Source organism: Gossypium hirsutum, chromosome A03 (assembly GCF_007990345.1).
Source record: "Gossypium hirsutum isolate 1008001.06 chromosome A03, Gossypium_hirsutum_v2.1, whole genome shotgun sequence".
Classification (NCBI taxonomy): Eukaryota; Viridiplantae; Streptophyta; class Magnoliopsida; order Malvales; family Malvaceae; genus Gossypium; species Gossypium hirsutum.
In genome coordinates, this window is record NC_053426.1 from 91,227,819 (window position 1) to 91,255,766 (window position 27,948).

Below are 27,948 nucleotides of genomic sequence, written 5' to 3' on the forward strand. Positions count from 1 at the left end.
TAAACAAATAACACACAGTGAGCTTCATAGCTTAGTAAGTTCCTACTAAATATACTCAACAGTTCATAATATATAAATCATCAATTCGAACTAATTAATATTTAAATCATGATGACCAACAAACTTGCTCATACTTATTCAATTGTTTATGAATAAGTTCATAATTTCTTCTATTTTGATTTCATGCTTTATATGTACATACCTGTACAAATTCATATCGAACTCATACCTTTACGTGATACTGTCGAATACTCGATATCTCACACACTAAGTGCCAAAGCATAGCTGAAGCTATTATAATCTCGTACACTAAGTGCCTTTCGTAGCCGAAGCTGTCTCAATCTCGCACACTAAGTGCCATATATATAGCCGAAGCTATTCCAATTCGCGCACTAAGTGCTTTATATAGCCGAAGCTATCTCGATACGCACACTAAGTGCAAAACATATCCGGTTCATCGTCGTACACATCCATCATCTCATATATATAATCTATGCAATATTAAAGCATTAAAAACATAATTGTAACAATGTTTATCACGTATGAACTTACCTTGGACATAAAAACGACGAAATTAGTAGATTAGTCAAGTATTTTGTTCTTGCCTCAATCTAAGTCCGAGTTCCTCTTTTCTTGATCTATATTATAGCAAATTAAACTCATTTAATCACATAATGTTTCAATTTAGTCCACAATACACTTTTCGGTATTTTTACACATTAGCCCCTAATCAATTTAGTCCTTATTTCTCAAATACATCAAATTCACACAATTCAATTTAATCCATGCTTAGATGAATTACCATAATACCCCTAGAAGCCCATATTTCACATTTATTCACACTTTTAACCCCACATTTTCATCTTTTCACAATTTAATCCCTAATTTGTATTTTTACCAAAAATCACTTAACAAAACATATTAATCAATAAAAAATTATTCATTTTCCATCATCAACACTCACAAACATCAAGCTATCATCAATGAAAACTCACGAATTCATCAACCAATTCAAAAATTGAGGCATGGGCTAGCTAGAACAGTAAACAATGATCACAAAAACATAGAAATCATCAAAAACCGAGCTAGAAACACTTACCAATTGATTCCTCAAATTTTTGAATCCTAAATAGGCATGGAAGCTTTATTTTCTTTTGCTATTCGGTTAAGATGAATAGAAATTAAAGATTAAATGGCTTTTGTTTTGTTTATTAATTTATTAATAACCAATTTGTTAATTTAACCTTACTATTAATTCATTAAAACACTTTAATAAATGTCCATTCATGAAAAACTCCCCTTTCAATGGTCTAATTTCAACATAAGGACTTCACGTTTAATAAGCCATAGCAATTAGACACATTTATCAAATAGAATGCAACTTTTGCATTTTACGCGATTGAGTCATTTTCTCAAATTGAGCTATTAAACTATAAAATTAGCTCACGAAATTTTCGCACATACATATTCACATGCTGTAAACACATAAAATTGTATTAAAATAATTTTACAGATCTTAGATTTTTGGTTCCAAAACCACTGTTCCGATTGAAGCTAAAACCGAGCTGTTACAACTCTCACCCCTCAGGGATTTTCGACCCCGAAAATCTTACTAGTGAATAGATTTGGATATTGCTTTCTCATAGCATCCTCGAGTTCCCACGTAGCTTCTTCTACCCTGTGTCGATGCCATAATTCTTTCACTAATGAAATTTTCTTATTTATCAGCTCTTCGATCTCATAAGCTAGAATTCGAATCGGTTCTTTACTGTATGATAAGTCTGACTGAATCTCAACTTCTGTTAGGGAAATAACATGCGAAGGATTGGATCGGTATCATCGAAGCATCGATACATGAAATACATTATGAATCTTTTCTAACTCAGACGATGATGCTAATTGATAAGCCACTGGTCCAATTCGCTCGATAATTTCATATGGTCTAATGACTCTCGGACTTAATTTTCATTTACAACCAAATCGAAGTATTTTCTTACATGGAGATACTTTCAAAAACACTTTATCCCCAATCTGAAACTCAATATCTTTCCGTTTCAAATTTGCGTAGGATTTCTGACGATCTGATGTTGCTTTCAGACTATCAGAAATAAATTTCACTTTATCTTCTATTTCTCTAATCAGATGAACCCCATGAATCTTATTCTCGCTAAGTTTACTCCAGTACAACGGTGTTCGACACTTTCGACTATATAAAGCTTAGTAAGGTGCCATTTTAATACTAGATTGAAAACTATTGTTATACGTAAATTCAATCAATGGCAAATACTTTTCCCACGTACCTTCAAACTTAAGAATGCAACATCTCAACATATCCTCAGGTATTTGAATAACTCGCTCAGATTGACCATCCGTCTACGGGTGAAATGCGGTACTAAAATGTAGTTTTCTACCTAATGCATCTAGCAGTTTCTTCCAAAACCTCGATGTGAATCTCGGATCTCTATCCAAAACAATAGAAACAGGTACTCCATCTAATCTCACAACCTCGGAGATATACAGCTCAGCTAAGTTTTCAAGCGAATAATTCATTCGTACTAGAATGAAATAAGCTGATTTTGTTAATCTGTCAACTATAACCCGGATCGCATCTTTCTTTTTCGGAGATAGAGGCAATTGCGACACAAAATCTATAGTCACTCTATCCCATTTCCACTCGAGAGTCATAATCAGTTGCAATAAACTAGACGATACCTGATGTTCAGCTTTAACTTGCTGACAAATCAAACATTTAGAAATGAACTTTGATATATCCCATTTCATGCCATGTCACCAATAAAGTTGTTTCGAATCGTTATATATTTTCGTGCTTCCCGGATGAACAAATAAACGACAGCTATGTGTGTCTTTCAAAATCATCTGAATCAAGGCTGAATTTCTCGGAACACATATTTGACCTCTGAATCTTAAACAATCATCGGAATCAACTTGAAACTCTGAATCAGGGTTCGAATCACGTTGAGCTCGTTTTGCTAACATTTCATTATCCACTTTTTGAGCTTCATAGATCTATTGTAAAAACAATGGTCTCGCTTTCAATTTAGCTGCAACTAAACCGTCATCAGATAGATCCAATCGATTATTCATTGTACGTAGAGTAAACAAAGATTTTCGGCTTAATGCATCTGCAACAACATTTTCTTTTCCGGGATGATAATCAATCATTAGCTCGTAATCTTTTAGCAATTCTAGCCATCTCTGTCGTCGTAAATTCAAATCTTTCTGAGTCATCAGATATTTCAAACTCTTGTGATCTGAATAAACATAGCATTTCTCACCAAACAAATAATGGCGCCAAATCTTCAACGCAAACACAATGGCTACTAACTTTAAATCGTGCATCGGGTGATTCTTTTCATGTGGTTTCAACTGTCTCGAGGCATAAGCTATGGCTTTGCATTCCTGCATCAAAAGACAGCCCAAACCTTTCATCGATGCATCACTATAGATCACAAATTCTTTACCTGATTCTGGTTGTACTAATAGTGGAGCTTCAGTTAAAAGAACTTTCAGCTGATCAAAACTTTTTTGACATTTCTTGAACCATTCAAATTTTACATCTTTCTGAAGCAATCTCGTCAACGAAGTTGCAATCATCGAAAAGCCTTTTATAATAGTCAGCTAGTCCCAAAAAACTGCGGACTTTAGATACATTTCTCGTAGGTTTCCAATCCATTATTGCAGAAATCTTGCTTGAATCGACTTTAATACCCAATGCTGACGCAATATGCCCTAGGAAACCAACCTCACGCAACCAGAATTCACATTACTGAACTTTGCATATAACTGCTTATCACGTAGAGTCTGCATTACAATTCTCAACATGCTCAATTTCATCTCGTGAATATATCAAAATATCATCTATGAACACAACAAAAAATCGATCTAGGTACGATCTAAAAATTCGATTCATTATGTCCATAAAAATAGCGGTGCATTCGTTAGTCCAAAAGAGATAACTAAAAATGCATAGTCACCACACATCATCCTGAATGCAGTCTTCGACACATTAGAGTCTCTAACTCGCAACTGATAATAACCCGATCTCAAATCTATCTTTGAAAACACTGTAGCCCCTTTTAATTGATCAAACAAATCATCAATCCACGGTAGAGGATATTTGTTCTTGATTGTCACTTTATTCTGCTGTCTGTAGTCAATACACATTCTCATCGTGCCATCTTTCTTTTTCACAAATAACACAGGAGCACCCCAAGGCGAGAAATTCGGTCTTGCAAAACCTCTATCCATCAATTCTTGGAACTGAGCTTTCAATTCTTTTAACTCTGTCAGAGCCACTCTGTACGGAGCTATAGATATCGGTGTTGTACCCGCTATTAACTCAATGCTAAAGTCAACCTCTCGGATCGGTGGTAAACCCTAAAACTCTTCAAAAAATAGATCTAGACATTCTCACACAACTGGTACTGATTCGATCTTCTTTTCAGTCACTTTCGTATCTAGCATATAAGCAAAGTGAGCTTCATAACCCTTCCTCGCATATTTCTGAGCTAACATCGATGAAATCACTATTGGCAAGCCATTCAGATCATCTGATTCAATCCGAATAATCTCATTATTCTGACATCTCAGGTCAATTATCTTTCATTTGCAATTCACAACAGCATCATGCAGCGTTAACCAATCCATACCCAGTATTATATCAAATTCATCAAATGGTAACAACATTAGGTCAGCCGGAAAACAAATATCTCGAATCATCAACGGACAGTTCTTGCACAGTTTATCAACCAACAAACACTTGCCTAAGGGGTTCGATACTCTAATCACAAATTCAGTAGACTCTATAGGCAAAGTCTTACTGGATATTAAATTCACACATATAAACTAATGAGTTGATCCTGGATCTATCAATGCAATAACTTTGGTATCATAGAGAGTAAAAGTACCGGTAATAACATCTGGAGATGACGCTTCTTCGCGAGCACGAATAGTGTAGCACAGGTGCTCTAGCATCAGATCTTGCAGCAGAATCTCTCGTTGTACCATGGTTACCGCTTGCATTTCCCTATTTCTTGGCAGTCTCCCTCGAGTAGCTGTGTGTTTCAATTTACATTTTGAGATTTAGCTTTTTCAATTAACTCATGACAATCTCTCATAAAATGATCTCGTGAACCATAACTGTAACAAGTTCTACTCTTATTTTTCACCCAAAAATATCCAAAATGCCATCTTCCACATTGTTGACACTCGGGTTTAACATCTTTTACATTACCAACACTCGATACCGATATGGCTTGAGCTTTAGGGTTAGTGTATTGCTTTCCGCGACCTCTATTCTGATATCTCACTGAAGTTATCGATCAGTTAAAATAGTCTCTAGATTTCTTAGACGAGGAATGATAAGATTAACTTATCAATCTCTTCCTCGAATCTCTTACCTCTGAATCAACCTTTCCCTTTTCTAGGGTAAAATCTTCAACTTTGCATGCCAGTTCAACTAGCACAACGAATTCTTTCAAATCTAATATCCCGACCAGAAGTTTAATATCTTTATTCAGCCCATCAATAAACCGCTTACACATTATTTCTTCACTTGAAGCATACTCTTGAGCATACTTGCTCAACCGTACAAATTCCCTCTCGTACTAGGTTACAGTCATGCGGCCTTGTTTCAATTCTAAAAACTCTTTATGCTTTTGATCCAAAAATCGTTGACTTATGTACTTTTCCCGGAACTCGATCTGAAAGAATTCCTAGGTAACTCGTTCTTTAGGAACTACAGATGTAAATGTTTTCCACCAATGATATGCATTATCTCTAAGTAAAGATACCACACATTTGATACATTCTTCTGGAGTACAGGACAATTTCTCGAATACCCGAATAGTATTTTTGAGCCAAAACTCAACTCTTTCAGCATCATCATCATTTGTAGCTCGGAACACCTCAGACCCGTGTTTCTGAATCTTATCAATAGGTGGCTTATTCAAATGAATCGGATCTATCACTTGCGGCACAACTGGTACTTGCTGTGGAACAGGTGGGGGTGGAGGTTGTTGAGCAGCTGAATTTGTTCGAATGAACTCCAAGAACCACTCACTTATCATGTGGAAAAAGGCTTGTTTAGCCTCTCCCTCATGGCTACTAGTTACGAGTCTAGAATCAGACTGCACTGCCCCTTGAGTGGGAGTGGGTGCATTACTTTCAACAATGTCAGCTAAGGCTCGATCGGGATCCATTTACTATGTAAATTTACATTTTAACTATCAGGAATCATCTCAAGAATCATCACACTATCGTAGTTTATAAATATATATCGCATATATCTAGACTCTCACACGCTACGTTCGTCCTAGAATCGATTAAACCATAGCTCTGATACCAATTAAATGTAACACCCCTAACTCATATCCGTCGCAGGAATAAGATTACGAGGCATTATCGAATAATACAAATTATTCACATACAATAAAACATTCATAATCAAAATCCAATCAAATCATTCACATCATTCCTTTTAAGGTTCTACTAGACCTTAAAACATGATCAGAAGTCGTCCGAGACTAAACCGTTAACATTTGTAAACTTTGGGAATCTTAGAAAATTTTTAGACATTTAAGGGTCACACACTTGTGTGAACAGGCTGTGTGTCTCACACAGCCACCATAAACACCCATGTCACAGGCCGTGTGAAAATAGGGCATACATACTGACTTGCACCACGCGGCCAAGGACACGCCTGTGTGCCATGGCCGTGGGAAAATTTGAGGGCTTACTGACTTGGGTCACACGGCTGGCCACACACCCATGTGCTTGCCCATGTGTCACACACGGCCAGTAGACATGCCTGTGTGTCTAGACCGTGTCAAACCAGTAGGTTATACTGCCTTAATTCGAAAGGGTACCCCAAGGGACACACGACCGTGCAACATGATCGTGTGTCGCACACAGCTGAGACACACGCCCATGTCCTGCTCGTGTGGACAAAAATAGGCCATATATAAAGCCAATTTGCCACCCTTTACTCGTGCTCACAAAGTAACCAAATTGGTACCATTTCAACACCTATATAAGCAGCCAAAACATGTCAATTTATACACATATCATGCCATCTATCCTCAGCCATTCCAACTACTCAATTCCATATTCAAAATATACCAAATCATCATGCCAAAGTTATCAAAACTTACATAAGTTCCAAATGCCTTAATTCATCATCTATCATCTATGTCATCTCACAAAACACAACATAATATCATCTCAAGGCCAAACCAAAATATGCCAACTTCTAAGCATTAACACATTAACTAATAACTAACCAAATGAACAACCATTTGGCTATATCAACAATTATAGCAAACATACCAAAACAAGCCAACATATAAGGCATTATATACATCTCATATATCACTTATCAAACACATAATTCAAGCCAACTTATGACCATATACACCAACATTTACAAGCCAAATCTCATGGCTAATATCATAACTCAAAATATACCAAAATAACACTAGCCTATACATGTCATATACCATACATACAAAGTTTCAAAAGTACCAAAAAAATGACCGATAGTGTGATGACACTTCTCGACGATCACCGAGTCCAAGTTAGCTTTGATTCTCTATAAAACATAAACAAATAACACACAATAAGATTCATAGCATAGTAAGTTCGTACTAAATATACTCAACAGTTCATAATATACAAATCATCAATTCGAACTAATTAATATTTAAATCATGGTGACCAACAAACTTTCTCATACCTATTCAATTGTTTATGAATAAGTTCATAACTTCTTCTATTTTGATTTGATGCTTTATATGTACATACCTATACAAATTCATATCGAACTCATACCTTTACGTGATACTGTCGAATACTCGATATCTCACACACTAAGTGCCAAAGCATAGCTGAAGCTACTATAATCTCGCACACTAAGAGCCTTTCATAGCTAAAGCTATCTCAGTCTCACACATTAAGTGTCATATATATAGCCGAAGCTATTCCAATTCGCACATTAAGTGCTTTATATAGTCGAAGCTATCTCGATACGCACACTAAGTGCAAAACATATCTGATTCATCGCCGTACACATCCATCATTTCATATATATAATTTATGCAATATTAAAGCATTAAAAACATAATTGTAACAATGTTTATCACGTATGAACTTACCTAGGACGTAAAAATGATGAAATTAGTAGATTAGTCGAGTATTTTGTTATTGCTTCGATCTAAGTCTGAGTTCCTCTTTTCTTGATCTATATTATAACAAATTAAACTCATTTAATCAAATAATCTTTCAATTTAGTCCCCAATACACATTTTGGTATTTTTACACATTAGCCCCTAGACTTTCAAATTTTATCAATTTAGTCCTTATTTATCAAATATATCAAATTCACACAATTCAATTTAATCCATGCTTAGCTGAATTACCATAATACCCCTAGCAGCCCAAGTTTCACATTTATTCACACTTTTAACCCCACATTTTCATCTTTTCACAATTTAATCCCTAATTTGTATTTTTACCAAAAATCACTTAACAAAACATATTAATCTATCAACAATTATTCGTTTTCCATCATCAACACTCAAAAACATCAAGCTATCATCAATGGAAACTCACAAATTCATCAACCAATTCAAAAATTGAGGCATGGGCTAGCTAGAACACTAAACAATGATCACAAAAACATAAAAATCATCAAAAACTGAGCTACAAACACTTACCAATTGATCCCTCAAAGTGCCAAACCCTAAATAAGCATGGAAGCTTTATTTTATTTTTCTATTCGGTTAATATGAAGAGAAATTAAAGATGAAATGGCTTTTGTTTTGTTTATTAATTCATTAATAACCAATTTACTAATTTAACCTTATTATTAATTCATTAAAACACTTTAATAAATGTCCATTTATGAAAAAATCCACTTTCAATGGTCTAATATCAACATAAGGACTTCACATTTAATAAGCGATAGCAATTAGACACCTTTATCAAATAGAATACAACTTTTACATTTTATGCGATTAAGTCCTTTTCTCAAATTGAGCTATTAAACTATAAAATTAGCTCACAAAATTATCACACATCCATATTTACATGTTCTAAACACATAAAATAACATTAAAACAATTTTACGATCTCGAATTTGTGGTTCCGAAACCACTATTCCTATTTAAGCTAAAATCGGACTGTTACAACACAGGTGTGTGACTTAGCTGTGTATGGCACATGGCCTGGCGACAAGGCTGTGTGTCATTTGAGGGTTTCATTGTGTAACGCCCCTCACCCGTATTCACCACCAGAATAGTGTTACGGAGCATTACCAAACTCATATTACAATTAAACATTCATTTAGCATACATTTTCTTAATTCATCCATACATCATTCAATCTCAATCAATTTGTCCTTAATACGAACCTACGAAGCCTTAAACATGCATTGGGAGTGGTTCAGGACTAAACTGATAACTTATAAAACTTTTATGAAACTTAAAAAATTTTCCTCAAAACAGGGACACACGCCCGTGTGGCCAGACACACTTGTGCCAAAGGTCGTGTAAACATTCGAAATGGGAACACATGGCTGTATCCCAGCCCGTGTCTGACCCCGTGTAACTCTCTGACTTGGGTCACACGACCAACATACACGCCCGTGTGCCCTAAAAATGGCCACACGCTCCTGTGTGCCGGGCCGTGTACTAGGCCGTGCCAAACCTATAGGGTATACTAACTTATGCCACACGGCCAAGTCACACGCCCATATGTGAGGCCGTGTGGATCATACTGACTTGATTTCAATTTCAACACCAAGGGATACATGGCTGTGTACTTGACTGTGTGTCACACACGGTTGAGACACACGCCCGTGTCTCAATCCGTGTGGACAAAAATAGGTATTTACCAAGCCATTTTGCCACCCAAATTGTTACACACCTACTCCACAAGTCAAAGCATTAACTCATAGCATAATAGGCATTAAATCCACCTCAACCAAGTATCATTTAAACCATTTCAATGCCAACAATATACAAGACATACAATATTCCAATTTACCATTTAGTTCATACCTAATATCAACTACTTCAAACATCAAAATGACCAAACTCAAATATGCATTATTTGGACTAATTTCACAAGCATACCAACATCCACAAATCATCAGTTGAACATTCATAATACCTATTATCATCAATCATCACATAACTATCAACCAACTCAATTCACAAGTCATATTCATACATATATGTACATGATTCAAACATACCAAATATACCAAAATAAGCCATCACTCATGGCTATTTATACATACCAACGCATATACATTTACAATCCAATTCATTTGGCCAAAATCATTATCAAGTCATAACCAAAATAACCAAAATCCCTATACATGCCATATACTTAAAATACCAAGTTCATAGGTACTGAGAGATAGATGGATAGTGTGGCGATGTCTCCGACGATCCCTGAATCCGAGCTAGCTTTGAATTCAGTATAAAACATAGAAAAAATAAATAGAGTAAGTTATAAAGCTTAGTAAGCTCATATGACATAAGTTCAATATAATCATAACACATAATTCAACCATTGATCATAAGTATAAGAATTCATATCAACTAACAAACCTTTCAATAACTCATTCACTAAACTATATACTTTCTTCACCATTTCTTCAATTCAAAGCTAATATGGTTTATGCACATACCTATATCATTTCATACTAATCTCGTACACATTCTTTTCTTTCATTTATCCGTTGAACCATTCAGAATAGAATTCAGATACTCAAGGATCTCACTTGATAAGTACCTATAACATGGCCCGTAGCCAAATCAAGGTAACTTATTCCAGAAATATTAATATCATGGCCCGAAGCCAAATCAGCCGATATGCAGAGGCCAAAGCCAAATAGATTTATCTCACACTCGAAGTGCTATATCATGGCCCGAAGCCAACTCACTGTATCCCTTAATGACATGTCACTAGTATCCTAAATTATTCCTAAGGTTTAACTGGGATTCCAACTGTCTAATTATCGTCGAATCATTTCCAAACTTGTCCGTAGTCACATAATCACAATTTATGCTATATCAAAGCATATAGAATACATTGAAAATGAAATTATAACATATGAACTTACCTCGAATTCTAAAACGGCGAATCAAGTCAACTATTCTGTAACTTTATTCTTTTCCCAATCTAAGTTCGTATTTCTCCTTTTTTTGATCTAGATATATTCAAAATTGACTTATTCAATCATCTATTCATTCAATTTATTCCAAAACACACTTTAAAATACATTCACTTTTGCCCCTAATATTTCACATTTTTCACAATTTAGTCCTCACTTCATAAAGTCACAAATTAATGAAATTCAAAATATACCCTTGCTAGCCAAATTACTATTATGCCCCTAGTAGCCCATATTTTTCATTTATTTCACATTTTAACCACTAACTTTACACATTTAATAATTTAATCCCTATTTTGCATTTTCACTAAAAATCACTTAACAAATCTCGTTTAACTATCAACAACTATTCAAAATCTATCAAACATCAAATACTCATGTATTCATCAATTGCATCATTCAAAATATCTAAAATTTTTTGCAAATTAGTCCCTGGGCTAGCTAGTACTAGCAGCAACGATATCAAAAATGTAGAAATCATTAAAAATAGGATAAAACCGTACCTTAATGAGCTAGGAAAGCTTGGCTGAATGAACCCTAAAGAAATGGCTTTCTTCCTCCTCAAAAATCGACACAAGAAGATGAATGCCTTAAATTTTTGTGTTTTGTTTTAATTAAAATAACCTTTAATAATCAAATACCAAAGTTAACCTTTAAATTAATTCAAAATTTCATTTATGCCATGCCATTATCATCCACTATCATAATAATGGTCTAATTTCTACTTAAGCACCTTAAATTTAAGGTTCTATAACTATTAAACACCTTTAGCTATTAGAACATCACTTTTTCACTTTACACGATTTAGTCCTTTTTACCTATTTAACCAACCAAACGATAAAATTTCTTCACTAAACTTTCACACAATCATTCAATCATGCTATAAAAATTAAAATAATAACAAAATAAATATTTTGACCTCATATTTGGGGTCCGAAAACCACTATTCTGATTTGACTAAAAACGGGTTGTTACACTTTGTATGCAAGTCAGTGAGTTACATAGCCAGACACACAGGTGTGTGACATGTCCACATGACCCTACTCATAAAGTTACATAGGTGAGGACACGGGCTGGGACACGGTCGTGTGTCCCTAGTTCAAAGGTTACAAGGCCTAAGACACGGGCGTGTGTCTTAGCTGTTTAGGCACATAACCTGGCCACACAGTCGTTTAACCCCTGTTTCTAAATTTTTATAACTTTTTCTTAGACTTTCTAAATATTTTAGATTTAGTCCCAAATTGTTTTTAAGGTATTTTTTAGGGCCTAAAGGGCTCGATTTGGGGACGACATGTATGTGAATGATTAGTTTCTAATATGTTTATGATAGTATATGAAAAGTATGTTTAAATGTTTCGTTTGTACGGTAATGCTCCGCAACCCTACGGGTTAAGAGTGTTACAAGTACCCTGGAAAAATTCACATAGATTTCATTTGTCATTATCAATCTAAATCATGCAATTTCTTACTTAGTATCTTGATCAATTGTCTAAAAATATAATCAAGAATTAAGCACACATAATTGAGAACAAGATCTAAGTGTTTATTGCGTAAAATAAAGAATCAAAAGACATAATTCATCATAGGGTTCATCTCCCCTAGGTATTTAAAAAATCAATTCATGCTTGAAAATAAAAATATCTAAAAGACAATACAACCAAAAGAAATAAAGAAACTCATGATAATCTCCCAAGAAATCAATTGGGAGTCTTCAATCTTGACGGAGATTTGCTTCAGAATCAGCTTCAATGGTATTTTTTAAGTTGTTTTATTGAATATTCTATGACGACTCACTCCTATATTCTTATTTTTTTCACATATAGGTCTTAGAATGCCCGAAAAACCTAAATTTCACGTTATTCTACTATTCAGAATGCCAGTTCGTGAAATCAATAAGGCTTGCCACATGGCCGTGTGGCTCACACAGCCATGTGTCTAGGTCGTATGGAATGGTCTGGAATTTGTAGACCTTGTACCTTGTTCCAATTTTCTAGTTTTCACTCGTTTTTCGCTCTTTTTTCTCCTAGATGCTTTTTTAAATATAAAAACATAAATTTAAGGGATTAAGAGCAAAACTTCACAATTTACATTGAATAATCATCCAAAATGTATTAAAAATAGGATTAAAATATGTTATTTTTAACACTTATCACAAGGATAACAATGTTAACTACCTTCACCAAGAGGACCTGGAGAGCGATTCTCAGTAAATTTTGCACTCTTTGCAAGCCTTTTCTATTTATAGCATCAAATGCAAGAACTACAGTGTGCTCCAAGGTTACTTTAGCTGGAAGCACAACCTCAAATCCTTGTGTGCATACATATAAAATAACTAAATAAGTAGTAAAAGTTTTCTAAATTGTTAGTATGGTTAAACTGGTAATACTATCATATAGGTTTAGAAGTTTTCAGTTAAGAAAATCTTAAAGAATTTAATCAAAAACAAAAAAAGTAAAAGAAAAGGGACATTTCAACGAACTTCTTTATAGGAACTAGAATTTCTAATCAATTATTAAATACTGAATATCCCTACGGAAAATGATAGAACACCTTACAAACGTTTAAAAACACATGTATTGAGCCTTTTGGTAAGACTATTAATATAACCAAAGACATCAAATGCGCTCATATCATGCTAAACATATAATCTAAACTATTTGACAAATACATACAGGCTATGAAGAATAATATGTATGTATGTATATATATCTACATCCACTTAGACTTTCCCTCTTCCAGGGCCCAACAACCACCAAGTTGCCTCAATCATGAAAACCAATAATAGATTGATCACTATTTAAAATCTTACAGGTGTCATATTCTTATATGTGTTTTTTAAAATTTTTACCTAAACTTTATTCAGTGCCTTCAAAAGCATTCCAAGCATATAAAGGTCGACCATAAAGGATCTTCTTAACAGACAAAATGCATTCTATTTCTTAGGGAAAAATAATTAGGAATGAGTTTACCTCATTTTGTAGCTTCCCTTGGTAAAACCCTACTTTTAAAGTCGCTTGTTTGAGATATGAACTAAGAAAGAAAGTAAAATGGAGAAGAAACGAGTACGATAGTGGTATAAAATGATCTGCTAATATTTTTCATTAATTTTCAACAAGAAAAAGCATTACAATTTATAACAATATTTCTTTCCTCGTACTCTACCAAAAACATCTAATCTCCTAAAAAACTGAGAAAACATAACTTGTACATAAAGGCTAACATGAAAAAATTAGCATTTAAACATATTTTCAACGAGAAGTCAATCATCAATGCATCACTCACATGACAGTTTGCCAACTTTCTCATATTTTGACTATGTGCCACATGACTCATGCTTGGACTGTCCACTATGTTTGTTCGACATTTGGATTGTTTTCCATTTATGTTGTTTGCCATATGTGTTCGCCGATGCATGGTTGGCTATCTCGTAACACTCCTCATTAGCTACCATGCTGCAAACACCAATTTCATTCCTTAATTTTTCGAACCTTACCTTTCTAAGAGGCTTGGTCAGAATATCTACTTGCTGAACTTCTGAACTGCAATGAACCTAAGTTACTTCCTTACTTTTTTCAACTTCCTTCACAAAATGGTACTTGATCTTGAAATGTTTTGTCTTCCCATGGATATTAAGGATGAATGTTCGACCAAATTGAGTGGAAAAATTTCTAGTTAATCGAGTTGAAAAGTTTTATTTTATCATCTTAACTCAATTTGAATTTTTTTCAAATTGAGTAAAGTGAAATGAAATTTGAGTTGAGTCTAATTGAGTGAAACAGTTCGAGTTAAATTAAAAAATTAAATATGTCAAATTAAAATCTTGTTACAGTATAGCTAATTTCATTTTAGAGTTATAAATTTGAAATCATATATGTTGAAACCAATTTTTTTTTGTTCGGAAAACGGGGTCGACTTTAATTTTGAAAATGAAAACGAACATAGGAGTTGTCACCAATCCTTTTTCGAGGTGTGATCAGATCACCTTATGATTGATGTTTCAATAAAATGTTTTGATTTACTAAAACAACAATTTTGGTCTACGAAATACTAGAAAATAGGTTCGGGAGTCAGTTACGTACGAAGAAGGATTAACACCCGCGTAACGCCCAAAATTGGTACCTAATTGATTAATTAATGTCTTAACGTCGAAAGTTGAAAGCTCGAAAAGAATTTCAAATACGATCCTTTTGTGTTAATGTCATTTAAAAGAGAAAACACTTGAATAAATTAAAACGGGCATCAAAGGCTCTCTTGTCTCGAGATAACAGGATGTCACACCCTGTAAGTAAGGACACAACATTCGAACCTTCGAGAATAAGCTTGCCTTCTAATTGTTTTATTAAAAAATGTATTTTGATTTTAAAAGGATATTCGACTATTTAGGTCCAATGAGAAAGATCGAAAACCTATAAGTTAGGGCACGACCTTCTCGAGTTTCTAAATGCGGAATATCACTTTTATTTTTATTTACAACTCATGTATTTAAAAAAATTAAAAGAATATTTGGCTATTTAGGTTTAACGAGAAAATCGAAACCCCGTAAGTTAGGGTATGATTTCTCAAACTTCCTAAACTCGAAATATTTCCGAATTTTAAAATTTCCTCCTCTTATGAATTTGGGTAAAATATGAATGAAATATTTAAAATGATACATGTATAGTTTAGAAATAGTTTGCAATTTAAAAGAGTCATGCATATCTAATAAAGATAATGTAACACATTTGGAATAACGATAACATAATATGCATAATAGAACTTAACCCATATAGCATTACTATTATCGAATCCTAATGTAAACATGCATAAACATTAATAGGAATAATTTAAGGCCTGGAAGCAAAGTAATAAACGAATAGATAATAATAAAAAGAAAGCAATCAAACAAAGGGCAAGAATATAAGAAATAAAACAAGCCAATGGAAAAATAAATAGGGAACCAATATAAGTTTGATTTAAAGAAAATTGAATTAAATAAGTAAATGAAATTTTAATTAAAAAATATGAGTGTAAAATAAAAACAAAAATAAAGATTGAAATAAAAATAAAAAGAAATCAAAACAAGGGCTTGTTTGAAAACTAAACAGAATTTTAGGAGAAAAAAAGAAATAGGATAAAATAACAGACCCAAATTGTAATGCGCAAAAAGGAGGGGGACTTATCAGGCAATTATCCCTAGGTCAGATACGCGTGCTTTCTCCAAGAGATCAGCGTGCCAAGAATCAATTTGAATCACACAACAAATTCAGCGGTCCGATTCGTAAAATAAAGGAAGTATAAAAAAGGGACTAAATTGAAATAGGCCGAGAAAGCGGAAGGACCCATAAGGCAAATAGACCATCAGGTCCAAAAACATGCGGATCCTTGCCAGGGTCGGGTCAAAATTCAGGTTATAGACTAAAACGACGCTGTTTTGGACGTCTAGGGCTTGCTCCAAAACGACGCCGTATGGGGGTATTATATAAACTAAAATTTTGTTAAAAAAAATTCATTTCCCCTTTTCTTAAAAAAAAACTTTAAAACTTTCAAAAGAAGCTCTCCCTTTTCCCGATTTTCGGCCATCGGTCCGGCGTTGCTTTGGTCATCAGACCGCCACGCCTCCGCCGTGGTAGCCATTGTACATGGTGGCTGGAAAACCCAAAAGGCCCATTTTTTAAAGCTTTTAACTTCCCGAACCTATTAGATGTTGATTTTCATCGGAATCGGCAGACCTCAACCGTCTATGGCGGCACAAATATTATGAACAGAGTAAGATTTTTCTCTTTTTCTTTTATTTTCTTCTATATATATATATAAATAAATGCATGAGAAGAAGAGAGAGAAAATATAAAGAACCACCTTTGAATTTTCGATTCTCTATTTTTCGATTTGATTTGCTTGTATCCGTAAAAAATTACAATGAAAAATGTTCATGGCTTTATAGCCGGATGATTATAGTCTCTTTTTTTTGTTTTTTTTTCTTCTGCTGCATTTGTTGCTGCTGTTGTTGTCGTCTGATTTGCAGGTACAGGGCCAACTGGAGCTACGACATGGCACTTGGTGTGGGGCGTACGGAGGTCGTACGTGGCGGGGCTAGCGGCCGTACGAAGCTTGAGTGGGTCTACTTTTTTTTATAAACTCTTTTTCTAATTTTTATTTATGATTTTTTTGTTAACCATTGAAGGAATAAATTGTGTTTTGCTGTTGAAATATCAGGTTTTCAATATTCGAAACCTGAAATATGTTGTTATTTTAAACTATGTTTTGCATTTGGATTAAATTCTTTTATTTGCTTTAAGGAGTTTGATAATCAATTAAGAGTTCTTTTTAAGGTTTCAAAATAAGTATCTAACTTGGGAAATTAACTTGAGAGATTTCGAATTTGAGTTCATGCTCTGATAGGTTCTCCTTGATATGGTTCAGAGTTATAATATGATTTGAAACTCATTTTGATTTTGAATAATTAATTTTTTTATAACACATCTTTAAGGAACCTACTTTTCTAAGGGTGAACTAAATGAATTGAGATTATTGACTATGATGGTAGATAAGTTAGGGAACAAAGTTTTTTTTATTTGATTTTTTTTCTAATTTTTTTTTATTTTGTTAATTTGCTATTCAAATATTAGCTTTTTAATATATTTTTTTGGTAGACTAAAATAGGAAGCTAAAGAGGGTTAGGCTCCATGCAGCCTATCACAGGAGGTCCTTGTACTATCCAAGCAAATGATATGCTTCAACACGTTTGGTGAGTTCTCCAACCAACTGAAGTTGATCAGATTATCATATGCAAGTCTTGGTAGAAAATCAATAGCCAAATTTTAAATCATATTTTATGTTTGGGTTAAGTTTTTTTATTTGTTTTAAGGAATTTGAAAATCAATAGTTATGCCATTGTTGTTAGCACAGAAAATATCACATGGAATTGACATTTTGAAACAAAAAAAGGTAATGTTTTAACCAAATTACTTATTTGGAGTTTAGGCTGTTGCGATTTTGTTTTCGAGTCAATATCGAGGGCAGAGTAAATATAAATATATTCATGTGGTGAGGACATATTGTGATACTACTTATAATGGCAGAATTTAATTTACTTCTGGATACTATTGCTTATAATGTGGTTATCAGGCTGCTTTGTAAGAAAGGGGATATGGATATGGCTCATAAATTGATGATAAAGATTGGCTTGATTGATCTTTATCCCGATATGATGACTTATTTTGCAATGATCAAGGGGTTCTGTAATGCTGGTAGATTGGAGGAGGCTTGTGAGTTGTTCCAAGCTATGAATTAGGGCAAGGGTTTTATCTAAAGGTCGTGGCTTATTCCGTGCTTCTCGAGGGTATTTGTAAGTACATGAGTACGAGAAAAGCATTAGAATTATTAGGGGAATGGAGAAAGCAGGTAGGAATTGTAGTCCGAATGTAATCACATATACATCTGTGATTAAAAGTCTCTTGTGAGAAGGGTCAAACAATAAAGCCATTGAGAATTTTGAATAGAATGGAAGCTTGCTCGTGTGTGCCTAACTGTATAATCATTATTACTTTGATCAAGGGTCTTTGCGTCGAGAGGCATGTAAAAGAAGCATGTAAGTTGATCGATAAAGTTATCGGACGTGGTGTTTCCAATAGTGATTGCTACAGTTCTCTTGTATTGGCTTTGATTAGGATTAATAGACTCGATGAGGCAGAAAAGCTCTTTAGGAAAATGTTAGTAAGTGGGGCTAAACCTAGTGCCATTGCTTGTAGTACCATGATTAGGGAGATCTGTGGTGAGGGACGAATGCTAGATGGTTTTTGCTTATACAATGAAATCGAGCGGATGCAATACTTTTCATCCATCGACACTGAGATCTATTCTATTCTTTTGGTTGGCTTGTGTCAACAAAGCCATTCGGTTGAAGCTGCGAAGCTTGCAGGTTTGCTTAGAAAAAGGATTCACTTGGAAGCTCCATATGATGAAATCATTATGGAAGCCAATGTACTAACCACATTATAACCATGTTAAAAATTCCCATGAATTAACAATAAATAGATTATGTTTTAAACTAAATAAAAATTGTCTCAATTTCCAAGCATTATTCATTTCGATTGTGCATAATAGTTAATTTGATTATGTTATTCTTAGGTTATTGTTTTATTATGCCAGTACTATTAAATTATGGTTTGAATTGTTTGATTAAAAATTAAATTGATTAAAAATATATTGTTCTCCCTTCATATCTCAAACTAAATATTATTGATTATATTTGAAACTGAAATATAACATCAAATGATGAAATATAACATCAAATAAAATTGAAAACAAATGAGACTATATGCATTGGAATCAAAAGTTTCAAATAGTTGCAAACATTTGAAATTTCAAATGACGAAATATAACATCAAATGAAATTGGAAATAAATTGTCATTGTTTATAGCAAAAAAATTCCAAAATATTTGCAAAACATTCCCAAATAGTTCTAACATTCATAACATTCTATTTTCATAGCCAACATCTAGATTATAATAGGCAACAACTAACTACATTTAGTAATTAAATCTTAGTAGGCAAAGTTTCTAAATATTGCTATTTTTGAACTTTGACATTTGTGATTCTACTCTCTTTTGTACCTATTGTTGCATCAATGTTAATTTCCTTCCTTTTGCTAGTTTTCTTTCTCTTGGGTAAAGAGATTTATATTTCACCTTGAAACCCAAGCTTCATAAAAAACAAACATAACATCAATAGAATTAAACTTATACAATAAACCATAAATAAAACTTAAAAAGCAAATTACTTACATTCAAAATTTGCATGCCCGTTCTATCATATATGTATAAACCAATCCCTTGCAAGATTTGTTTTTCCTTTCTCCCAAGTCGACCAAAATTTGGCATGAAAGTTGAAGGTGGTATTGATGGACCACCAATTGTAGGGGTTGAATGTGCTTTTGAAACATTGGAATAAACAGTAAAAATTCTTTAACCCTATAAGAAATCATAAAGTTATTCAGTTTATATAAAAATTCATAATAATTATGTAAGAAGTTTATCTCAACTATTGCTTGTGATGGTGGAGTTGCAATAGTTGGTGCTCTTGTATCAAGATTTACTACATCTCTTGATCTAAGTCGGTAGAAAATTTCATTGTCCTACAAAAGTATAACAAATGTAAGTTAAATATCATAGAATTAAAAATATTGTAATATTAATACATGAATGGTTACCTGATTTGAAATGCCACTAGTAGGGACTGAGTTGTTAGTGATAAGGGTTGGACCATTACTGATAGGTGCCGAAGTGCCCTGCAACAATAACGACCACATAAATTTTTATAGATGCATGCACGATAAAATTGAATAAGAAAAATAAATCAAGAAATTCTCATACAACTTTTTGCATTGTGTCCGATCTTGAAACACTTTTGGCATCGCATTTTCCTTCCCCTTCTTAATAATTAAGTGCCACAACTTGATTCACCTGCCTCCTTCACTTTGCATCTCTTGGGTCTTCCAGGCATTTTTCTTGGGATAGGTGGATCAATTGGTCCTATGTTTGTTTTTTTCTAGAATTTTTCACTTGGTAGAGGAGATAATACACATTTATGTAGTTTTTTTTATATAAATCTATATTATATCCAGCAAAGACATTGTTTGCAATATTTTTTTTCTCCCACAGAATGAGGGTATGGGATATTAGTAAGATCCCAAGCCCTACAAGTGAATTTCTATTTAACAAGGTCAATCACATAAACATCATTTCCACAAGCCATTTCAAATCCTTCAGATCCATTCCATCTTACATGAAAAAAAAGCACTAAGTTTTTTGTTTCTCTCTAATTTCCTACATATATTAGGAAAAAAAAGACTATCCCATTTAGCACATTTAGCCATATTATTCACTATCCTACCCATTACATACTATTTGACTTCCTCAAATAATGAAATGATGGCCATAAATCTAGCCCTTACTATGCTGAATTAAAGGCGTTAGCAAAGTTCTTATCAACCACATTAGACTGACATCTAGTTTGGAAGAATGCTCAACAATAATGTTTCATTTTAGAACTTTGAAGACTTACCATGGCTTCATGCTTGATGCACCTACCTTCTGTATATTGTTTTCATATTCAACCTCAGTTGTTGATTTATAACTAGCCTAGAATGCATGTTGTAAGTCACCACCAATGTGCTCCTTCTTCTAATTAGCATAATATGCCTTGCATAAAATTGATGCTTCACTCTTGGCAAAATGTATGCAATCTCTTATTCCAAACCCTTCCAAAATAGACACATCAAACTTAATAGCATAAATATGGTTTAATTTGTATGAAAAACCAACTAAATAAAAATTAAAGAAAATATACAAACCTTTTGCATATCACTATTATGGTGAATCCATCACCATTACCCAACTACCAATCCGGTCGCAAATTTTCAAGGAACTACCTTCGTGTTTCCCTATTATCTACCTCAACAACAGCCCATGCAATAGGGTATATTTGATCATTCCCATATATGCCCACATGTAATAGAATCTCACCTTTATAAGACCCTTTCAAGAAACATTCATCTAAATATATAATAGGCCTACAAAATTGCTTAAACCCATTTTTTAAAGCTGTAAAGTAAACATACATTCTCTTAAATTTTGGGGTGTGATTAATAGTAGGTCGCTCAACCATTAGCTCTATATTGGCAGTTGGGTCTGTCTTTCTTAAAGCAAAAATGTAATCATAAAAATGACTAAACTCAAACTTCACTCTACCTTTAATTTGTTCTAAGGCCCATGCCTTAGCTCTATCACATACACTTATTTACAAGTCTACCTTCAACTCCTCTTTTGCAAGTCTTTGCATCTGAAGTAGCTTTAATTGAGGTAACACTCTCAAATTACTAAGAAAATGCCTTCCAACAAACTTGTAGTTGGCTCGACTATTTTAAAATGTCACAGAACATTTGTGCTTATTCACAAAGGTCTTAATCTTGAAAAATCCATCAATACTATCCTTAGCAGCATATATAAGAAAAGGACAACCAGTAGATTTACCCTTAGCTCTTGTCCTAAACTTTTCGTTCCTAATGTACTTAATATCAAATCTCTTAGCTATAGCATAAGCTGTTAAAGCATTCTTGAATTAAGTCTTATTAGTAAAACTCATTCCATGCTGGAATCTAGGTGTTGTGGCTGATATATCAAATAAGACATTTCTCCCTTTCTTATAAGCTAACTCACTATCTGAATCAGTTTCTTAACTACCTAAATCAAAAGACCCCAAATACTTAATGTCATCTAGACCAATCAGAATATGCTTCTACATTATTTACTTTCCGACAATTTGTTTTCTTCCTCTCAATTTCACTAGTGAGGTCTTCAAAATTTAGTTCAGGTTAAAGGTCATCTACCGTAATAGTTCTTTTTTTTTTTGCTATAAATGCTTCATATTTTTCCATAATCTCTCTTATTTCTTCATCCTCAGCATCAGGCCCACCCTCTAACTCCTCTGTACCACTTGAGGCCTCCTTTTCATTAGGACTAAATTATATTATCTTCATTACCCTTATATCACTAACATAATTAGACCCACCAACCCCACCTGTCCCTTTATTGCTCCTTCGCCTTTGGCTTAAATCACTTATCTCCTTAGAGTCTACATATATTGGTGCCCTAATCAAATCCATGCTTTACTCTGCAAAAACAACCATTTACAAGCCTACACTTAATACTAAAAAATTTCAAACAACAATAACATGAGCTCCATAAAACGATAACAATATATGCAGTACATGTGTATATTAAATTTCAAATAAAAAAAAAACATTGTTCTCTGACCTGTCTATAATCATCGTCAATAATCTCAATTCACTTTCACTCCACCAAAAAATGTGTGTTGTCAAAGAAATTAAAAAATATTAATTATTCAAAATCAAAATGAGTTTCAAATCATATTATAACTCGGAACCATATCAAGGAAAACCTATCAGAGCATGAACTCAAATTCGAAATCTCTCAACTTGATTTCCCAAGTTAGATACTTATTTTGAACCCTCAAATCAATTTTGAATTATCATAAAAACAAATTTCAAGGAAAATCCCAAAAGAACTCTTAATCGATTATCAAATTCATTAAAGCAAAAAAAAAACTAACTCAAATACAAAACATAGTTTAAAATAACAACATATCTCCGATTTCAAATATTGAAAACCTAATATTTCAATAGCAAAACACAATTTATTCCTTCAATTTTTAACGAAAAAAATCATAAATAAAAATTAGAAAAAGAGTTTATAAAAAGAAAAAAAAAGAAAAAGAGATTTTCAAAAAAAAAATTAGTAGACCCACTCAAGATAAAATACAAATCTTACTTAATATTGATTTCTTTCTTTGACTGCAAAGAACTCTGAAGAAGATGAATAATTTAGTTGTTGTATGGTTTAGGGTTTAACTTTTGAAAGAAATTTGGATTAAGTTTTAGTAAAGAATTTCCCAAACAAGGAGATTAATTTTTAATTTTCCACATCTGAAAATGTGATGGTTTCATATGTCATGTGTCAGTCATACATTAGCTTTATGTGCCACCTCATAAAAAAAATTAACAACATTAGCGTTTTGGAATATTTTGTGTAACGGTTAGCAAGTTTAAGTACTAAATTGCACAAAAAAAGTTTAAGTACCGAGTTAGGAAAAAAAATATGCCTAATTCAAGTACCAAATCTTATATTAAGCCTAAAAGATACAATATAATTTAAAATTTTTACAAGATATTAACAATAACATCAATAAAATATTTTTTATAAAAGTAAAATTGTAATTTAAATATATTATTTACATATTCTTTCATATTATCCCACCGCGCGAAATAAAGTAATACTATTACTCATATACTTCATTCAACTAATTAAATAACATAATACTAATTACATCTTATTTCTATTCCCTCGTAATAACTATTTAATTCTTCCTCTATTTCATTTCAATGAATCAATTACGCCATTAGTTGATGAATGCTAGCTTTTTGGTTATGAAATAAAAGCTTTTTCTTTTGAGTTTTTGTAATAGGATTGTTAATTAAATAAAGATTGTTGTTCAGAAAATTCTATTTTTCCACAAACGATAACTTTAGTATCTTTTTAATTTGATTATACGAAAAGATTGAAAAAAATATATTTTTTAATATTTTTTATTTAATTTTGGTTAAAGAAAAGGTGACTTAAAAAATTATATATTATGTATTTTTTTAATATTTTACCTAAAATGTGGCTTTTAAAGCCATGCATTAATTTGTTGTTGTCGAGATTTCTAATTTGTTTATGTTTATGAGCAAGTTACTAGGTGTTGAGTACCTCACATGCAAGAAATGATACAGAATTTAAAATAGACAATGTCTTAATTTTCATTTTTAAAGTAAAAGTTTGGTGCAACGCTTCAATAGCATGGGTTCTAATATGAAACAGCAAACTCTCACCAAAAGCCAAAATACAAATTTAACTGCAATATTCTTTACATTTTACTTGTTTCATTCTTACTCATAATCCCATGCACAGTTCATGATTACCAATACTTTTTCTACAATTTCACATTCCATTATAAAGCAAAGGGCAGGGCAAGGCTATATCCCTTCAATTCATTCATTGCAAATAACTATGGAAAATCCAACCCAAGTGCAACATTTTGAAGATGAAGAAGAACATATTTTCCGTAGCAAATACCCACCGGTTTCAGTGCCGGATAACTTGACGTTGCCGGAATTTGTTCTCCAGGATGCTGAGTTATATGCTGACAAGGTAGCATTCGTTGAAGCAGTGTCCGGGAAATCATATACGTACCGTGATGTGGTTAGGGACACGAGGAGGTTTGCCAAGGCCTTGAGGTCGCTTGGCCTTAGGAAAGGCCATGTAGTTCTGGTATTACTCCCAAATATTGCTGAGTATGGCATTGTTGCTCTTGGAATCATGGCTGCCGGCGGTGTTTTCTCAGGTGCAAACCCCGCATCGCACCCATCGGAAATAAAGAAACAAGCTGATGCTGCAAATGCTAAGTTGATAGTAACAAATGGCCCAAACTATGAAAAGGTGATGAAATTAATCCTCTAGGCTCTATATGATACTTGTCTTTTTGTTCTTGAAACCTAGGAAATGTAATGGCACATAATATATGCTAATTGAAAAAGCAGGTGAAGAATCTCGAGCAACCCGTCGTTGTGATAGGCGAGGAGCACATTGAAGGCGCCACGAATTGGGACGAGTTGCTGGAAGCCGGGGACCGTGCAGGTACAGGCACTCGGTTTACTAAGGAAGAAGTTCTCCAGAGTGATCTATGTGCCCTCCCATTCTCATCAGGCACCACAGGAATTTCAAAGGGTGTAATGCTGACCCATAAAACTTAGTGGCTAACTTATGCTCCTCGCTCTTTAGTGTTGGATCGGAGATGATCGGTGAAGTCACCACATTAGGCCTAATTCCTTTCTTCCACATTTATGGTATCACCGGAATATGTTGTGCCACACTTAGGAACAAAGGGAAAGTGGTGGTCATGAATAGGTTCGATCTTCGGACATTCCTCAATTCACTGATCACACAAGAGGTCACATTTGCCCCCATTGTGCCACCGATAATTCTGGCCCTGGTTAAGAACCCCATAGTTGAGGAATTTGATCTTAGTAAGCTCAAACTCAGGGCTATAATGACTGCAGCAGCTCCATTAGCCCCTGAGGTTCTTGCTTTGTTCGAAAACAAGTTTCCTGGTGTCCAAGTCCAAGAGGTAAGCAATGACCCTTTTTAAAGTCACTTGAATCTCATGCTTTGTCTTTATAGTACTGGATACTTTATCTGTTTGATATTCTTTTTGATACTAGGCATATGGACTAACTGAGCATAGCTGCATCACACTCACCCATGGAAACCCCATGAAAGGCCATGACACTGCAAAGAAAAACTCAGTTGGGTTTATCCTTCCTAATCTAGAGATCAAGTTCATCGATCCTGATACCGGTCGATCCCTTCCGAAGAATACCCCGGGCGAATTGTGTGTCAGGAGCCAATGTGTAATGCAAGGTGCAAAACAATAGTAATAGCTATATATCATAAGGTCATTTGAAATAATATTGGAATGTAAAAAGGTTTTTGAACCTTATAGGTTACTATAAAAACAAGGAGGAGACAAATCGAACCATTGACAAGAATGGATGGCTCCATACTGGTGACATTGCTTATATAGATGATGATGGAGATATTTTCATTGTGGATCGCATAAAGGAGTTAATCAAGTATAAGGGTTTTCAAGTAAGCTCGCTCAACATTATGACATTTTTCTAGCTTTTTTCCTTTCTAAAGAAAAAACCAACCCATATACTTTTTTACCTTGATCTCATAAACAACAATAACCTTGTCATATTTCAAAGCAGTTGAATTGAATTGGCTAAAATTTGGAAGTGTTTGGTACTTTCACAGGTAGCTCCAGCGGAACTAGAAGCCATCCTCCTTACTCATTCCTCAGTTGAAGATGCAGCAGTGGTGCCGTAAGTATTAGCAACTATGTTTGCCACTATATCCTATACAATATAATGATGCTCTAAACACATAAAAGCGTTAAGTATTATCCAAATTCTTTTATTTAGATCCGTCCAAGTTATTTTTATTTTTTTTCAAATATGTTACTTTTTTTATATTTAATATTTTCTAATTTTATATATAATTTTGTTTTATGAAACTTTCAAATATAAATAAATTAATATAATTTTAATAATTACACTATGTATAATGGTTATATATAAAATTTTTATATGATTTAAATTATAATATATTATAACATTAAGAAATGGATTAAACTTAAAACTTGATACATATTTTAAAAGGATATTTTTATTTTGGAATTTATATATTTTTGTCTAATCTCATTTAAGTATGAGACAATATTTTACTATTTTATCGAATATATTTAAGAATTGAATAGATTTAATCATACTTGTATTAAACATGTACCTATATGTTACACTCAAACTTAATGAAGAGTGGAACTGAAATACAGGCTGCCTGACGAAGAAGCAGGGGAAATCCCGGCGGCATGCGTTGTGATGAACCCAAATGCCAAAGAAAACGAAAGGGACATAATGGAGTATGTAGCCTCCAATGTTGCACACTACAAGAAAGTGAGGGTTCTGCAATTTGTGGACACCATTCCCAAATCCCCATCTGGCAAAATCATGCGAAGGCTTTTGAAAGATAAGATGATGGAAAATATGCCCAAACCCCCTTCCTATTCCTAATTCCAACATTTCCTTCAATAAAATCCCTTTCTTTTGAATTACTCAAAGTAATCCATCTCATTGTTATGATCTTATGTTTAAAATGAAAAATGAAAATGCTTGCAGTCTCCTTATATATAATAATATTAATAATAGCAATATGTTACTATCTCTGTTTCTGCAACTTGATTTGGTAGTTAAGAGGGGACAAAGTGTCAATGTCAATAATTGTATATTAGGGTTTAGAAATAAAAATAAAAATAAAAATGTCAAAATTTGTTTCGAATAATTGTTAAAAGGATCCTAAAAGATTAGAATGACAAAAGCGGGTTTTGAGGGATAGGTTGACACCCATATTTGATTGTACGTACGGTGTAAGCTCTAGGTTGACAAATTTGCTCATATAGTAATTTAAAAATTATAAAATATGATAAAGTACCAGAGTTAATAACATATATAAATGACATAATTGTAATAGAAAATCACCATGACATTATATTTTAATACTGAGTTTAAAGTGAGAAAGATCCACCATCTAAACAC

General features: G+C 33.4%; 1 protein-coding gene and 1 pseudogene across 1 annotated transcript; both read left to right on the forward strand.

The window, feature by feature from the left end:
* The first annotated feature begins 17,831 nt into the window (after nt 1-17,831).
* On the forward strand, nt 17,832-19,188 carry LOC107887667 (pentatricopeptide repeat-containing protein At5g47360-like; annotated as a pseudogene).
* Nucleotides 19,189-24,774: 5,586 nt separating this feature from the next.
* On the forward strand, nt 24,775-27,574 carry LOC107888070 (4-coumarate--CoA ligase-like 1). Its single transcript, XM_016812237.2, is given in 7 exon segments — nt 24,775-25,234; nt 25,336-25,537; nt 25,540-25,922; nt 26,017-26,215; nt 26,298-26,443; nt 26,612-26,679; nt 27,189-27,574. Coding segments are annotated over 7 exon segments (1,665 nt in total). The 5' UTR covers nt 24,775-24,805; the 3' UTR covers nt 27,427-27,574.
* Nucleotides 27,575-27,948: the final 374 nt, after the last annotated feature.